Source organism: Salmo salar, chromosome 02 (assembly GCF_965601325.2).
Source record: "Salmo salar chromosome 02, fSalSal1, whole genome shotgun sequence".
NCBI classification, from domain to species: Eukaryota; Metazoa; Chordata; class Actinopteri; order Salmoniformes; family Salmonidae; genus Salmo; species Salmo salar.
The window spans coordinates 68,661,539-68,679,993 of NC_138292.1; the positions used below are offsets into that span (position 1 = coordinate 68,661,539).

The 18,455-nt window shown below is 45.0% G+C and overlaps 1 protein-coding gene across 2 annotated transcripts in view; it reads right to left on the reverse strand.

Annotated features, from left to right (window-relative positions):
• The window catches only part of LOC106564376 (arf-GAP with dual PH domain-containing protein 1), a 112,213-nt gene that overhangs the window by 9,129 nt on the left and 84,629 nt on the right, over positions 1-18,455 (reverse strand). Inside the window, exons 1-8 of one of the 2 annotated variants that reach the window (XM_045708400.2) lie at positions 15,315-15,374; positions 14,901-15,034; positions 14,228-14,319; positions 11,913-11,995; positions 11,706-11,818; positions 8,807-8,953; positions 8,603-8,686; positions 8,458-8,520 (exon numbers count right to left, since the gene is read on the reverse strand). In XM_045708400.2, the coding sequence (XP_045564356.1) occupies positions 8,458-8,520; positions 8,603-8,686; positions 8,807-8,953; positions 11,706-11,818; positions 11,913-11,995; positions 14,228-14,319; positions 14,901-14,951 (633 nt within the window). In that variant the 5' untranslated portion in view covers positions 14,952-15,034; positions 15,315-15,374. Of the gene's footprint in view, positions 1-8,457; positions 8,521-8,602; positions 8,687-8,806; positions 8,954-11,705; positions 11,819-11,912; positions 11,996-14,227; positions 14,320-14,900; positions 15,035-15,314; positions 15,375-18,455 lie in introns of those variants that run through there. The other variant, XM_045708390.2, reaches the window with a different exon arrangement.

The window sequence follows — 18,455 nt, forward strand, 5'->3', positions numbered from 1 at the left end:
GTCAAACTAAGACTACGTATCTCCATGTTATTTAATGAGACCAGACAGAAAGACAATACAGAGAGTCAGGTTGAATGTAACAGCAGGTTGAAATACAATGAGAGAAACTAATAGAATTCATTGAAGGTGGATTGCATGGTTTAAGGGTGTGGAGGAATGTCTTGTTATGAAGGTCCTTGAACTTGACTGCTAAAGAATCACCCATTTACAAAACAGTGTGTGTTTTGGGTTTACTATCCTTGTGGGGACCAGAAGTTCTTGAACTACCCATTTACAGGACAGTGTGTGTTTTGGGTTTTACTATCATTGTGGGGACCAGAAGTCTTTGAACTACACATTGACAGGACAGTGTGTGTTTTTGTGAGTTTTGGTTTTACTATCCATGTCGGGACCAGAAGTCCTCAAAAGGATGATAAAACAAGGAAAACCCGGATCAGTGGGGACATTTCGCTGGTCCTACAAGGAAAAATGCTATTTTAGGCTTCAGGGTTAGGTTTAGGGTTACAATTAGGGTTAGGGTTAGAATTAGGGGTTAGGTTTAGGAGTTAGGGTTAGGTGTTAAGGTTAGGTTAAGGGGTCATCACTTCCTGTTGAACATTTCCTGTTGAACGCGGAACGAGGGAGAGCTCGGTTTGTTGTTTTGAAAAGTTTGTTTTTTTGAAAGTGTATTTGAAAGTTTCTTAGTAGCTAGCTAACTTTTTAGTTTGAATCCTGCAACGCATTTGGTATCAGTTGCTGGTACCGCTACTCTCTGTCCAGTGATCCTGCACACCAAGGCCGGGTCTGAGGAGCTATTTGGCGTAGCAGCTAACCTAGCTGCTAACTAGCTGCCTATCAAGCTAGCGGGGATTCTTGAGGGCTTGAATGCAGCCCGCGACGCGGTTAGCCATTGTGGTTGGGACTGTGGATTGTCCCGGGTTTGTGGCTGTCTAGATCCCTGCTGTTTGTTGTGTTCAATCTAACCTGTGACCTGCCCTGTCTGGAACTGTGAGAAGTAACAGCGTAACCTACATTGCTAGCTACCATGACAAAGACCAAAGCCGTCGGGGGTACCATTAAATAAACAAAAATACTTCTCCAAGCAGTTGTTACAACAACAAGAAAATAGCTTCAAGTGTTTTGTCCAAATACTGGTCGATTCAACTAATAAAATAATGGACAACCTGACCAGAGAGGTCCAGGACCTGAAGAACAGTTTCCAGTTCTCCCAGGGTCAGCTCGATGAGTTTAAACAGGAAAACGGCAAGATGACAGCAATCTGTAAGTCAATGAGAGAGGACATCAGTTCTGTATGTGAATCCATGATAAAAATGGAGAAATCAGATTATCTCGAGGGACAATCAAGGTGGAACAACATTGTTGTGGACGGAATTACAGAACATCCACATGAGACCTGGACGGTGTCTGAGGACAAAGTGAGGGAAATGAACTCTGAGAAACTGAAGATGGACCACAGGAAGATTGAGGTGGAGCGCGCCCACAGGACTGGAAAACCCACCACCGGCCCAGGTGACAGGCCTTAGTGGTCAAGATCCTGAGGTTAAAGGACAAGGTAACTGTTCTGGAAAGAGCCAAGAACTTGAGAGGAACATATATTTTCCTCAACGAGGACTATCCTGAAGCTGCACGCCAGAAGGGGAAAGAACTGATCCCAGCCATGAAAGCTGCCAGAGCGCGTAGAGACATTTCTTACATCCGCTATGACAGGCTCATTATCCACCCTCCCTATGACAGGCTCATTATCCACCCTCTCTATGACAGGCTCATTATCCACCCTCTCTATGACAGGCTCATTATCCACCCTCTCTATGACAGGCTCATTATCCACCCTCCCTATGACAGGCTTATTATCCACCCTCCTTCCCAGAAGCCTGGATGGAATGAGAGAGCCAAGCCTATGGGTTCGTAGCTTCAACCCCGCAGCACACGCAGCACACACACACACACACACACCAACAGATTAATGGACTGTTGAATGTATATATTTTTTCTCTTGCTTTGTTTGATCTTTTCCATATTATGTCTATCTCTGATAAGATACCAAGGAAAGGGCTGAAAATAGCTCATATTAATATATGTGGCCTTAGAAATAAGGTTCATGAAATCAATAACTTACTAATATCAGATAACATTAATATATGAGCCATTTCTGAGACTCACTTAGATAATTCATTTGATGATACAGCAGTAGCAATACAAGGATATAACATCTATAGAAGAGACAGAAATGGGGGAGGTGTTGCTGTATATATTCAGAGCCATATCTCTGTAATGCTTAGAGAAGATCTTATGTCAAGTGTTATTGAAGTGTTGTGGTTGCAGGTTCACCTGGCACATCTAAAGCCTTTTCTTTTGTGGTGTTGCTATAGGCCACCAAGTGCTAACAGTCAGTATCTAAATAATATGTGTGAAATGCTTGATAGTGTATGTGATGTAAACAAAGAGGTCTACTTTCTTGGGGACCTGAATATTGATTGGTTTTCATCAAGCTGTCTGCTCAAGAGGAAGCTTCTCACTGTAACCAGTGCCTGTAATCTGGTTCAGGTTATTAATCAACCTACCAGGGTGTTTACAAACACCACAGGAACAAATAGTGTATAAGAGATCATACAAAATATTATTCGGTGACTCTTATGTGGATGATGTTAAAAATCTTTGTTGGTATGATGTGCTTAATAAGAGGATCTAGACGCTGCACTTGATGAATATATGAAATTGCTTCTTCCAATTATTGATAAACATGTTAAGAAACTGACTGTTGGAACTGTTAAGGCTCCATGGATTGAAAAACTGTATGGTTAAAAGAGATGGGGAAAAGGAATGGCTAATGTGTGGCTGCACATCTGACTGGCTGACTTACTGCAAATTAAGAAATTATGTGACTAAACTCAACAACAAAAAATAAGAAACTGTATTATGAAGCCAAGATCAATTATATAAAGAATGAAGGAAAACAACTTGAGTACTTTAAATTAAATTATGGGCAGAAAGACAAATTCCATTCATCACAAAACCATTTGATGTTGGCAATTATTTGAATGATTACTTCATTGGCAAAGTGGGCAAACTTAGGCAGGAAATGACAACAACGAATAGAGAGCCATCGTATTCATGCATAAAAAAACAAATAATGAAAGAAAAGCATTGCAAGTTTGAATTTTGTAAAGTTAGTGTGGGAGAGGTGGAAAAATTATTGTTAATGATCAAAAATGACCAACCTCCTGGCATTAACAACTTAGATGGAAAACTACTGAGGATGGTAGCTGACTCTATAGCTACTCCCATCTGTCATATCTTTAATCTGGGCCTAGAGGAAAGTCTTTGTCCTCAGGCCTGGAGGGAAGCCAAAGTCATTCCGCTACCCAAGAGTGGTAAAGCAGCATTTACTGGTTCTAACAGCAGACCTATCAGCTTGCTGCCAGCTCTTAGCAAACTGTTGGAAAAAATAGTGTTTGACCAAATACAATGGTATTTCTCTGTAAACAAATTAACAACAGACTTTCAGCATGCTTATAGAGAAGGACACTCAACATGTACTGTACTGACACAAATGACTGATGATTAGTTGAAATTATAAATTGATAATAAGAAGATTGTGGAAGCTGTACTGTTAGATTTCAGTCCAGCCTTTCATATTATTGACCATAACCTGTTGTTGAGAAAACATATGTGTTATGGCTTTTCAACCTCTGACATATCGTGCATTTAGAGCTATTTATCTAATATAACGCAAAAGGGTTTTCTTTAATGGAAGCTTCTCTAATGTCAAACATGTAAAGTGTGGTGTACAGCAGGGCAGCTCTCTAGGCCCTCTACTCTTTTCTATTTTTAGCAATGACCTGCCACTGGCATTAAACAAAGCATGTGTGTCCATGTATGCTGATGATTCAACCGCATCAGCAACCACAGCTAAGGAGGTCACTGAAACCCTTAACAAAGAGTTGCAGTCTGTTTTGGAATGGGTGTGTATGTATTGATATTAATAAACTGGTCCTGAACATCTCTAAAACTAAGAGCATTGTATTTGTCATTCCCTAAGTTCTAGACCTCAGCTGAATCTGGTAATGAATGCTGTGGCTGTTGAACAGGTTGAGGAGACTAAATTACTTGGTGTTCCCTTAGACTGTAAATGGTCATGGTCAACACATATTTTTTGGTTCCGGAACTCCAATTTGAGCAGCAGCAGCTGAAAAATGAGCTCCTACAAATATTGAAATTTACATGTTTTTTAGAGTGAAGTACATCGGAAAAAAGCAAAAGAAAACTGCAAGACTGAAGAGGAGAAAAAACAAGCAACAAACAAAGAAGATAGGCTTTTGAAAAATAACTATTTTTCATAAAATTGTAGTTATCTTAGCAAGCTGAATTGTTTACCAGTTGCTAAGCAGTTGCTAGGGACTCTTTTGGAAGAAGCTAGCTAGCTAACGAAGAACAACAAAGAATATCTAGTTAACAGAAGAAAAGAAAGAGAAAATCAGGACAGAAGAAAAAGGATATCAAAGTGAAACAGTTCTCTAAAGACACAGGAGATAATAATACAAGAAACAACACTTCTGTAGCTTGTCAACTATGTGTCTGTCTATCCCTGTTCTCTCCTCTCTTCACAGGCCATACAAACGCTTCACACCGCGTGGCCGCTGCCACTCTAACCTGGTGGTCCCAGCGCGCACGACCCACGTGGAGTTCCAGGTCTCCGGCAGCCTCTGGAACTGCCGGTCTGCAGCCAACAAGGCTGAGTTCATCTCAGCCTATGCTACCCTCCAGTCCCTAGACTTCCTGGCGCTGACGGAAACATGGATTACCACAGATAACACTGCTACTCCTACTGCTCTCTCTTCGTCTGCCCACGTGTTCTCGCATACCCCTAGAGCATCGAGCCAGCGGGGTGGTGGCACTGGAATCCTCATCTCTCCCAAGTGGACATTCTCTCTTTCTCCCCTGACCCATCTGTCTATCTCCTCATTTGAATTCCATGCTGTCACAGTTACCAGCCCTTTCAAGCTTAACATCCTTATCATTTATCGCCCTCCAGGTTCCCTTGGAGAGTTCATCAATGAGCTTGACGTCTTGATAAGTTCCTTTCCTGAGGATGGCTCACCTCTCACAGTTCTGGGTGACTTTAACCTCCCCACGTCTACCTTTGACTCATTCCTCTCTGCCTCCTTCTTTCCACTCCTCTCCTCTTTTGACCTCACCCTCTCACCTTCCCCCCCTACTCACAAGGCAGGCAATACGCTTGACCTCATCTTTACTAGATGCTGTTCTTCCACTAATCTCATTGCAACTCCCCTCCAAATCTCCGACCACTACCTTGTATCCTTTTCCCTCTTGCTCTCATCCAACACTTCTCACTCTGCCCCTACTCGGATGGTATTGCGCCGTCCCAACATTCGCTCTCTCTCTCCCGCTACTCTCTCCTCTTCCATCCTATCATCTCTTCCCTCTGCTCAAACCTTCTCCAACCTATCTCCTGATTCTGCCTCCTCAACCCTCCTCTCCTCCCTTTCTGCATCCTTTGATTTTCTCTGTCCCCTATCCTCCAGGCCGGCTCGGTCCTCCCCTCCTGCTCCGTGGCTCGACGACTCACTACGAGCTCACAGAACAAGGCTCCGGGCAGCCGAGCGGAAATGGAGGAAAACTCGCCTCCCTGCGGACCTGGCATCCTTTCACTCACTCCTCTCTACATTCTCCTCTTCTGTCTCTGCTGCTAAAGCCACTTTCTACCACTCTAAATTCCAAGCATCTGCCTCTAACCCTAGGAAGCTCTTTGCTACCTTCTCCTCCCTCCTGAATCCTCCTCCCCCTCCCCCCCCCCCCCTCCTCCCTCTCTGCGGATGACTTCGTCAACCATTTTGAAAAGAAGGTTGACGATATCCGATCCTCGTTTGCTAAGTCAAACGACACCGCTGGTCCTGCTCACACTGCCCTACCCTGTGCTTTGACCTCTTTCTCCCCTCTCCAGATGAAATCTCGCGTCTTGTGACGGCCGGCCGCCCAACAACCTGCCCACTTGACCCTATCCCCTCCTCTCTTCTCCAGACCATTTCCGGAGACCTTCTCCCCTTCCTCACCTCGCTCATCAACTCATCCTTGACCGCTGGCTACGTCCCTTCCGTCTTCAAGAGAGCGAGAGTTGCACCCCTTCTGAAAAAACCTACACTCGATCCCTCCGATGTCAACAACTACAGACCAGTATCCCTTCTTTCTTTTCTCTCCAAAACTCTTGAACGTGCCGTCCTTGGCCAGCTCTCCTGCTATCTCTCTCAAAATGACCTTCTTGATCCTAATCAGTCAGGTTTCAAGACTGGGCATTCAACTGAGACTGCTCTTCTCTGTGTCACGGAGGCTCTCCGCACTGCTAAAGCTAACTCTCTCTCCTCTGCTCTCATCCTTCTAGACCTATCTGCTGCCTTTGATACTGTGAACCATCAGATCCTCCTCTCCACCCTCTCCGAGTTGGGCATCTCCGGCGCGGCCCACGCTTGGATTGCGTCCTACCTGACAGGTCGCTCCTACCAGGTGGCGTGGCGAGAATCTGTCTCCGCACCATGCGCTCTCACCACTGGTGTCCCCCAGGGCTCTGTTCTAGGCCCTCTCCTATTCTCGCTATACACCAAGTCACTTGGCTCTGTCATATCCTCACATGGTCTCTCCTATCATTGCTATGCAGACGACACACAATTAATCTTCTCCTTTCCCCCTTCTGATAACCAGGCGGCGAATCGCATCTCTGCATGTCTGTCAGACATATCAGTGTGGATGACGGATCACCAGCTCAAGCTGAACCTCGGCAAGACGGAGCTGCTCTTCCTCCCGGGGAAGGACTGCCCGTTCCATGATCTCGCCATCACGGTTGACAACTCCCTTGTGTCCTCCTCCCAGAGTGCTAAGAACCTTGGCGTGGTCCTGGACAACACCCTGTCGTTCTCCACTAACATCAAGGCGGTGACCCGATCCTGTAGGTTCATGCTCTACAACATTCGCAGAGTACGACCCTGCCTCACACAGGAAGCGGCGCAGGTCCTAATCCAGGCACTTGTCATCTCCCATCTGGATTACTGCAACTCGCTGTTGGCTGGGCTCCCTGCCTGTGCCATTAAACCCCTACAACTCATCCAGAACGCCGCAGCCCGTCTGGTGTTCAACCTTCCCAAGTTCTCTCACGTCACCCCGCTCCTCCGCTCTCTCCACTGGCTTCCAGTTGAAGCTCGCATCCGCTACAAGACCATGGTGATTGCCTACGGAGCTGTGAAGGGAACGGCACCTCCATACCTTCAGGCTCTGATCAGGCCCTACACCCAAACAAGGGCACTGCGTTCATCCTCCACTGGCCTGCTGGCCCCCCTACCTCTGAGGAAGCACAGTTCCCGCTCAGCCCAGTCAAAACTGTTCGCTGCTCTGGCACCCCAATGGTGGAACAAGCTCCCTCACGACGCCAGGACAGCGGAGTCAATCACCACCTTCCGGAGACACCTGAAACCCCACCTCTTTAAGGAATACCTAGGATAGGATAAAGTAATCCTTTTAACCCCCCCCCCCCCCCCTAAAAGATTTAGATGCACTATTGTAAAGTGGTTGTTCCACTGGATATCATAAGGTGAATGCACCATTTTGTAAGTCGCTCTGGATAAGAGCGTCTGCTAAATGACTTAAATGTAAATGTAAATGTAAATATAGATTCAATGGTTGTTAATAAGATGGGGAGGTCTGTCCATAATAAAGAGATGCTCTGCTTTTTTGAAAGCAAGTCCTGCAGGCTCTAGTTTTGTCTTATCTTGATTATTGTCCAGTCGTGTGGCCGAGTGCTGCAAGGAAAGACCTAGTTAAGCTGCAGCTGGCCCAGAACAGAGCGGCACGTCTTGCTCTTAATTATAATCAGAGGGCTAATATAAATACAATGCATGACAGTCTCTCTTGGCATAGTCAACTTACACACAGCTCTGACACACACACTTACCCCACCAGACATGCCACCAGGGGTCTTTTCACAGTCCCCAAATCCAGAACAAATTCAAGTACAGTATTATATAGAGCCATTACTGCATGGAACACCCTCCCATCTCATATTGCTCAAATGAACAGCAAACCTGGTTTCAAAAAAACGATAAAGCTACACCTCACGGCACAACGCCTCTCCTCTATTTGACCTAGATAGTGTGTGTGTATGTATTGATATGTAGGCTACGTGTGCCTTTTTAAATTCATGTAGTTCTGTCCTTGACCTGTTCTTGTCTATTAATGTTCTGTATTATGTCATGTTTCATGTTTTGTGTGGACCCCAGGAAGAGTAGCTGCTGCTTTTGTAACAGCTAATGGGGATCTTAATAAAATACCAAATACCAAAGAGAGGTTAGGTAAAATAGGATTTTGAATGGGAATCAATTGTTTGGTCCCCACAACGATAGTAAAATAAACGTGTGAGTGTGTGTTCTCGCGCGCATGGGTGTTTAAACTTACCCTGGGTCCTGTTTTTTCCATATAGCCCTCCTTCAGAAAGTTGCGGGTCAATTTGGGCATCAGCTGAAAAACATGATTAAATACAGAGTGATACTGTGTGTGTACTTGTATGTGTCCGTGTGTGTGTGTGTGTGTGTGTACTCACCTCTGCATCATTAGCCCCTGGGAAGGCCACCTTTAGATAGTGGAGCTGGATGGCCCTTATAGAGTTGAACCAGTCTACTATCTCCTGATGGAGGGATGGAGAGAGAGAGAGAAAGAGAAATAGAGAGAGGGTGGAGTGAGCTACTTTGCTGAATTGATCCATACACATCCATATACAGTGACAGACACACCCCCACACAGCTACCTTGCCGTTGTCGTGGTAGAGGAAGATGTTTCTGGTGCTGTAGTCTTTCAGGTAGGTGATCTGTAGTCCGTTGGGGTTACCTATCTTCTCTGGCTGGAAGGCTGCGTTGATAGAGTCCACCTTGATCACCGCTTTAGGCTCCTTGGCCTGGAGAGACGGGAGGGACAGAGAGAGTTAGGGGTGGTGGAGGGAGAGAGAGTTATAGTAGGGGTGGAGAGAGGGAGGGGAGACAGTTAGGGGTGGAGAGAGGGGAGGGAGAGAGAGAGTTAGGGGTGGTGAGAGGGGAGGGAAAGAGATAGTTAAGTGGGATGAGAGAGGGAGGGAGAGTTAGGGATGGTGAGAGGGGGATGAAAAGAGGAGGACAGAGAGGTGGTGGAGGGACGATGGAGGGTAGGGTGGCAGGTAAGGTGTGGATGGGTGGGTGGCTGAAGGGGGAGTGGAGGTAAGGGGGAGAGAGGGGTAGGGTGCACCCAGAATCTCTCCTGGAGGGTTGTCTACCCGTGGTCTAGGTTTTAGGTGGAGGAGCTGCTCATCTTTGTTGACACAAGCACTGCCTTTGCATATTATGAATAATACTTTGCCAACAGTAGTTACTGTATATGCCAAGGACTCATTGGGGGGGGGTTGAATTAGCACTTTAGAAGGAGAACAAATGGGCTACAACATCTTAAGTGGGAAGAACACAAGAGTAACTTAGACAAGTTGGCTTAATCCCCTTTCAAATCCCCAGGAGGCATACCTGGACATCTGATAGACTTCAGGACTCTCCAAGTGCAACCCAATTGGTAGGTTTCCATGAGAACTACAACTAAACACTTCCTCGGCTGACTGTGTAAGTAGGCATTGCCTTCCCCCAGGCAATCGACTCGACTCACAGTAGCACCCACACTGCATCTCACTCACTCACTCACTCACTCACTCACTCACTCACTCACTCACTCACACATTCACACATTCACACATTCACACATTCACACTCAATCCCCTTTCACTGTTGTAAAATGCAAAGTGAAATACTTTCTGGAAGCCAAAAGAGTTAGGTATTAGACACAAAGTTACTTAACAAAGTTTAATGTGACAACTGCAGTACTTAGCACAGGATTTGTCTCTAATTGGTTTAATACTGTTAAACTGAGACAGAGTTGGCAGGTTTTGGGGGGGGGAGGGGAGTTGTCTGAACTTGCTGTATTGTAACGTGGCAGGCCTTCCTGTGACTCAGTGGTTAGGAAGGTGTGTGTGTTGTGTGTCCTACAGGGTAGGGCAGACTGCAGAACAGTATCAAAGCTAAAACAGTTTGTCTTTGTATTTGTATGATTATAACAGTGCATTCAGAAAGTATTCAGACCCCTTGACTTTTTCCACATTTTGTTACGTTACAACCTTATTCTAAAATGATTTAAATTACTTTTTCCCCTCATCAATCTACACACAATACCCCATAATGACAAAGCAAAAACTGTTTTTTATACATGTTTGCAAATGTTTAAAAAAAATAAAACAATATAACACATTTACATAAGTATTCAGACATTTTACTCAGTACTTCGTTGAAGCACCTTTGACAGCGATTACAGCCTTGAGTCTTCTTGGGTATGATGCTACAAGCTTGGCACACCTGTATTTGGGGAGTTTCTCCTATTCTTCTCTGCAGATCCTCTCAAGCTCTGTCAGGTTGGATGGGGAGCATCGCTGCACAGCTATTTTCAGGTCTCTCCAGAGATGTTCGATCGGGTTCAAGTCCGGGCTCTGGCTGGGCCACTCAAGGACATTCAGAGACTTGTACCGAAGCCACACCTGCGTTGTCTTGGCTGTGTGCTTAGGGTCGTTGTCCAGTTGGAAGGTGAACCTTCCCCCAGTCTGAGGTTCTGAGCACTCTGGAGCAGGTTTTCATCAAGGATCTCTCTGTACTTTGCTTCATTCATCTTTCCCTCAATCCTGACTAGTCTCCCAGTCCCTGCCACTGAAAAACATCTCCACAGCATAATGCTGTCACCACCATGCTTCACCGCAGGTTTCCTCCAGATGTGACGCTTGGCATTCAGACCAGAGCATCTTGTTTCTCAGGGTCTGACACCTTTAGGTGCCTTTTGTCAAACTCCAAGCGGGCTGTCATGTGCCTTTTACTGAGGAGTGGCTTCCATCTGGCCACTCTACCACAAAGGCCTGATTGGTGGAGTGCTGCAGAGATGGTAGTCCTTCTGGAAGATTCTCCCATCTTCACAGAGGAACTCATCGGATTCTTGGTTACCTCCCTGACCAAGGCTCTTCTCGCCCGATTGCTCAGTTTGGCCGGGCGGCCAGCTCTAGGAAGAGTCTTGGTGGTTCCAAACTTCTTCCATTTAAGAATGATGGAGGCCGCTGTGTTCTTGGGGACCTTCAATGCTGCAGAAATGTTTCAGTACCCTTCCACATATCTATGCCTCGACACAATCCTGTCTCGGAGCTCTAAGGACAATTCTTTTGAACTCATAGCTTGGTTTTTGCTCTGACATACACTGTCAACTGTGGGACCATAAATAGACAGGTGTGTGCCTTTCCAAATCATGATTAATCAATTGAATTTACCACAGGTGGACTCCAATCAAGATGTAGAAACACTTCAAGAAACAGATGCACCTGAGTATCATAGCAAAAGGTCTGAATACTTATGTAAATAAGGTATTTCAGTATTTTATTTGTAATGCATTTACAAACATTTCGAAAAACTTGTTTTCGCTTTGTCATTATGGGGTATTGTGTGTAGATTGGTGAGGAAACATTTTAATTTAACCCATTTTAGAATAAGGCTGTAACGTAACAAAATGTGAAAAAAGTCAAGGGGTCTGAATACTTTCTGAATGCATTGTATGTTGAAGAGAGCGTTTGTGAGATGAAGACCGCAGTAAATAGTCAGACTTACATCATACTTGGTGAAGTATTTCAGTGTCCCCTCTCTTTCTGAAAGAACGAATCGTCGGTTGAGGAACTGGCCGTTGTCCCGCCCCCTTTTCATCAACATTCCATCCCTCGTTCCTGTCAGTGACACAGTGACAAGCTTCTCATCAGTGCATATCTGTGTGTGTGTGTGTGTGTGTGTGTGTGTGATGCGTTGTGTGGGTGTCCTCACCCTCCTCATAGGTCCATTTCTTCCCTTCCCCTGTAAACTCTTTCCTCTCGTACTTCGCTCTGATCCACTGCTCCCTCAGGACCCTGGACACACACACACAAAATTAGGAAAATGTCTCAAAATCCCGAGACAACCAAACTACATGAAAGCTCTACACACAAAACGTATACTAACTAATTATGGTCATTGTGAGAACAGCAGAACAGAGTTTTACAGTGAGTGTTACAGTGAGTGTTACATTGAGTGTTAAATTGAGTGTTAAATTGAGTGTTAAATTGAGTGTTAAATTGAGTGTTAAATTGAGTGTTAAATTGAGTGTTAAATTGAGTGTTAAATTGAGTGTTAGGCCAGATACTCTCTGTAGGCCAGGTATAGAACAGATACTCTCTGTAGGCCAGGTATAGAACAGATACTCTCTGTAGGCCAGGTGTGGAACAGATACTCTCTGTAGGCCAGGTGTGGAACAGATACTCTCTGTAGGCCAGGTGTGGAACAGATACTCTCTGTAGGCCAGGTGTAGAACAGATACTCTCTGTAGGCCAGGTGTGGAACAGATACTCTCTGTAGGCCAGGTGTGGAACAGATACTCTCTGTAGGCCAGGTGTGGAACAGATACTCTCTGTAGGCCAGGTGTGGAACAGATACTCTCTGTAGGCCAGGTGTGGAACAGATACTCTCTGTAGGCCAGGTGTGGAACAGATACTCTCTGTAGGCCAGGTGTGGAACAGATACTCTCTGTAGGCCAGGTGTGGAACAGATACTCTCTGTAGGCCAGGTGTGGAACAGATACTCTCTGTAGGCCAGGTGTGGAACAGATACTCTCTGTAGGCCAGGTGTGGAACAGATACTCTCTGTAGGCCAGGTGTGGAACAGATACTCTCTGTAGGCCAGGTGTGGAACAGATACTCTCTGTAGGCCAGGTATAGAACAGATACTCTCTGTAGGCTAGGTATGGAACAGATACTCTCTGTAGGCCAGGTATAGAACAGATACTCTCTGTAGGCCAGGTATAGAACAGATACTCTCTGTAGGCCAGGTATAGAACAGATACTCTCTGTAGGCCAGGTGTAGAACAGATACTCTCTGTAGGCCAGGTATAGAACAGATACTCTCTGTAGGCCAGGTATAGAACTCTCTCTCCCCTCCCTCCCTCCCTTCATCTCTTCAGACACAACCGTCCATGTCAAGTACTGCAATCAGACAGACTACATAATAACCAGATGGGAGGTGTGTGTGTTTATGCATGTGCATGTGTGTGTGTGTGTGCATGTGTGTGTGTGTGTGTGTGTGTGCTTGTGTGGGTGTGTGTCCATGCTGCTGTCTGATGACTGCTGGGAAGCCCAGAGAGCTGATGAAAGGATTAGCGTTGCTGATTACGAGACGAAGACGAGACGACAGTGAGACGAAACTGACGAGACAAGCCATCGGTCCTAGTGGGAGATAAACACTTGACAGTCAACGACCGACGACATTCAAACAAACCATCAAACACACAGAAAACACCAGGTATCTCTGACACTCATTAAAACACGACATAAGGATTCAAGATAGTTCCAAGATTACCTGCCACATAACAGCAGAGAATGTTTTTTTGTCTAAAACCCTGGTGAAAGGGGCCAAAACACAAAACACACTGACACCCGAGACGGTTGTTATCTCACTATTTCTGTCACGCTGGTATGAATGAGTCTTTGGCAATATAAACATTTGTTTCCCATGCCAATAAAGCCCTTAAATTGAATTGAGAGAGAGAGAGAGCGAGAGAGAGAAAGAGAGAGAGAGAGCGAGAGAGAGAAAGAGAGAGAGAGCGAGAGAGAGCGAGAGAGAGCGAGAGAGAGCGAGAGAGAGCGAGAGAGAGCGAGAGAGAGCGAGAGAGAGCGAGAGAGAGCGAGAGAGAGCGAGAGAGAGCGAGAGAGAGCGAGAGAGAGCGAAATAGACAGAGAAAGCGAGGAAATAATGAACAAGGAAACCTATCCTATAACTAGTCTAAAACACATGACTGAAACTCAATGATTCCTCCTCCTACACGTCAAACAGGAAATCAACGTCTGATCTTATTATGGAGCGTATTATAACGTTCATCCTAATGTCTATCTAATGGATTGATCATGATAGAGAATAGACAGTGTGTGTGTGTGTGTGTGTGTGTGTGTGTGTGTGTGTGTGTGTGTGCGCGTGTTCCTTTCAGTATCCTGCCTTAGCCAGCGCCTCTTTGCCATGAGTCCCCAAAAATATCCCCCTCATCACAATGTCATTATTACAATGGTCACGTTGCCATGGTCACCACACCTACACACACGCACAGACACACTTACTGGCAGTCTTTGTGGGTAGGTTTGTAGTAGTAGACAGGAACAACCGCCTCATATTTCTGCTTCATCAATTCGTTCCCATTCTCCGCCATGAACTGTAACACACACACACACACACACACACACACACACACACACACACAAAGAAAGAGAGAAGTTGAGAGAGACAGAACAAACGGGCGGATGAGTCATGATTGCATGTGTCATACCGTGTATTAGCTAGACACAGACAATTCCTTCCAGCGTTGGAGTGGATTGTTTTGAATGTGATATATGCAGCATAACCATTCATTTTCTACAGGATAATGTCCCATTCTTCAGACAGAGGATGGATGGAACAAAGCCTGTCTGAAATCATTTCATATCAAGTTCATCACTGAGTTATGGCTCAGTCATAAATGACTATGTATAGTCATGGATTCAGACCTGGGTTCAAATACTATTTCAAATCTTTCAAGTGCTTTGAGCGTCGGCTCTAGTCTGCCTGGAGTGACAGATGGGCGGGGTTTGCCATTTTGGGACTACTCTATCGGTCTGTTAAGCCAGGCAAGCTCAGTCAAGCACAGATAAAGCATTTGAAATGATTTAAAATAGTACTGAACCCAGAGCCGATTGGATTTGAAGAAATGTATGTTAGCGAATATTCCGTTTTTGGGGATTTTGGTGAGCAGCTCACCTTTACTTCCTGGTCTTCCCAGCGGGAGAGGCCGAGGGATTTGACCTTCATTCCGATGTCGGGAATATTCCTGTGGATCCCGGAACACTGAACACAGATGAACACTCCTACGGAACAGGAGCCCCAACTAGGATCTGATGGCGGGATGGTGGGAGAGAGAGAGAGGAAGAGGATGAGGAAGAACAGAGAACAACAGAGAGAGGTATGTGGTTTCATTGGGAGTTTGTGGTACTCGATCAAAGGGAATACCTTTAGAAAAATCGACATTTCACATAGAAAACATTGGAACGCTTGATTTGACCTTTGTCCTCTTGAGCAAGGAGCAGATTCTCTGTAAAGATCCAATGATAAGGTGTATAGGATGTACAACAACATACCACACTACAACCCAGTACAAAGTGCTGGTCCACATACCTTCAGAGCAGATATGAAGGCAGTCAGGGAAGAGAAACCTTCATCTTTCTACTGAATGTCTCCCATCTCCCTCGATTGGCTCATACCTGTGTTTACTTTAGCTTGACCACACCTATCTTATCTACCTGACACAGCCTGGTGCAGGGCCAGCTACCAACCCACGGAGTGTGTGTGTGTATCTTAACCTACTACACCGTTTTATCCCCACAGACAAAGTCAGAGTAGGCCACAGAAACACTGTGTTGGTCTACATTGCGGTAGGCCTTGACCTATAGGTCTGTTCTGTTGGAAACGATCCGGTAGCCTACAGTAGTGTTAACCTACACAATGTCTTACTGCTGTTCCCTTTCATATCTACTTTGTTTCATTGTGATAATCACATGATGATATCTGGAGCGCTGAGTAGGCCTGTTTCACATTTAGATGTGCCTTAATAACCAGCACGCATTTCAGACTGTGGGGGAATCAAATCCAAAAAGATTTGAATGCTACTTAAAAATGCATGTTATTGCCCCGTGTTTTTGGACCTTTAGGTACTAAACTGGCCTCTTCCCCATACATAAATGACATTTTATGAGTGACTTCACGAGTATTAACGTGTGAGTGTAGTCAGTGCATGTCTTGTCCAGGGACTACTGCAGTATCCAGCATCTGCCCAGCATTCTTCTGTCCTCATGCCATAAGACTGCCAAACAGCTAACAAAATGGCGACACAGACTATGTTGTCCTTTGTCTTTTGTTCTTATTGTTGTACTGTCTGTAAGCACCCTCACAGGGCCCTACACACGACACACACAACCTTTACTAAGGACATGCCACTGGCCCTGAGTAAAGCCAGTGTGTCTATGTATGTGGATGAATCAACACTATACATGTCAGCTACTACAGAGAGTCAAATCACTGCAACACTTAATGAAGAGCTGCAGTTAGTTTCAGTGGGTGGCAGGGAATAAGTTAGTCCTAAATATTTTAAAAAGTAAAAGCATTGTATTTGGGACAAATCACTCACTAAACTATAAACCTCAACTAAATCATGTAATACATCATGTAGAAGTTGAGGTGACTAAACTGCTTGGAGTAACCCTGGATTGTAAACTGTCATGGTTAAAACATATTGATATAACAGTAGCTAAGATGGGTAGAAGTCTGTCTGTAATAAAGCGATGCTCTGCCTTCTTAACAACACTATCAACAAGGCAGGTCCTACAGACTCCAGTTTTGTCGCACCAGGACTACTGTTCAGTCGTGTGGTCAGGTGCCACAAAAAAGGACTTAGGAAAATTACAATTGGCTCAGAACAGGGCAGCACGGCTGGCCCTTGGATGTACACAGAGTAGAGGTCGACTGATTATGATTTATCAACGCCGATACCGATTATTGGAGGACCAAAAAAAGCCGATACCAATTAATCGGTCGATTTTTATATATACAGTGGGGAGAACAAGTATTTGATAACCTGCAAAATCGGCAGTGTTTCGTACTTACAAGGCATGTAGAGGTCTGTAATTTTTATCATAGGTACACTTCAACTGTGAGAGACGGAATCTAAAACAAAAATCCAGAAAATCACATTGTATGATTTTTAAGTAATTAATTTGCATTTTATTGCATGACATAAGTATTTGATATATCAGAAAAGCAGAACTTAATATTTGGTACAGAAACCTTTGTTTGCAATTACAGAGATCATACGTTTCCTGTAGTTCTTGACCAGGTTTGCACACACTGCAGCAGGGATTTTGGCCCACTCCTCCATACAGACCTTCTCCAGATCCTTCAGGTTTCACGGCTGTCGCTGGGCAATACGGACTTTCAGCTCCCTCCAAAGATTTTCTATTGGGTTCAGGTCTGGAGACTGGCTAGGCCACTCCAGGACCTTGAGATGCTTCTTACGGAGCCACTCCTTAGTTGCCCTGGCTGTGTGTTTCGGGTCGTTGTCATGCTGGAAGACCCAGCCACGACCCGTCTTCAAAGCTCTTACTGAGGGAAGGAGGTTGTTGGCCAAGATCTCGCGATACATGGCCCCATCCATCCTCCCCTCAATACGGTGCAGTCGTCCTGTCCCCTTTGCAGAAAAGCATCCCCAAAGAATGATGTTTCCACCTCCATGCTTCACGGTTGGGATGGTGTTCTTGGGGTTGTACTCATCGTTCTCCTTCCTCCAAACACGGCGAGTGGAGTTTAGACCAAAAAGCTCTATTTTTGTCTCATCAGACCACATGACCTTCTCCCATTCCTCCTCTGGATCATCCAGATGGTCATTGGCAAACTTCAGACGGGCCTGGACATGCGCTGGCTTGAACAGGGGGACCTTGTGTGCGCTGCAGGATTTTAATCCATGACGGCGTAGTGTGTTACTAATGGTTTTCTTTGAGACTGTGGTCCCAGCTCTCTTCAGGTCATTGACCAGGTCCTGCCGTGTAGTTCTGGGCTGATCCCTCACCTTCCACATGATCATTGATGCCCCACTGGGTGAGATCTTGCATGGAGCCCCAGACCGAGGGTGATTGACCGTCATCTTGAACTTCTTCCGTTTTCTAATAATTGCGCCAACAGTTGTTGCCTTCTCACCAAGCTGTTTGCCTATTGTCCTGTAGCCCATCCCAGCCTTGTGCAGGTCTACAATTTTATCCCTGATGTCCTTACACAGCTCTCTGGTCTTGGCCATTGTGGAGAGGTTGGAGTCTGTTTGATTGAGTGTGTGGACAGGTGTCTTTTATACAGGTAACGAGTTCAAACAGGTGCAGTTAATACAGGTAATGAGTAGAGAACAGGAGGGATTCTTAAAGAAAAACTAACAGGTATGTGAAAGCCGGAGTTCTTACTGGTTGGTAGGTGATCAAATACTTATGTCATGCAATAAAATGCAAATGAATTACTTAAAAATCATACAATGTGATTTTCTTGATTTTTGTTTTAGATTCTGTCTCTCACAGTTGAAGTGTACCTATGATACATGCTCTACATGCTTTGTAAGTAGGTAAACCTGCAAAATTGGCAGTGTATCAAATACTTGTTCTCCCCACTGTATATATTTGTAATAATGACAATTACAACAATGCTGAATGAACACTTTTATTTTAACTTAATATAATACATCAATAAAATCAATTTAGTCTCAAATAAACAATGAAACATGTT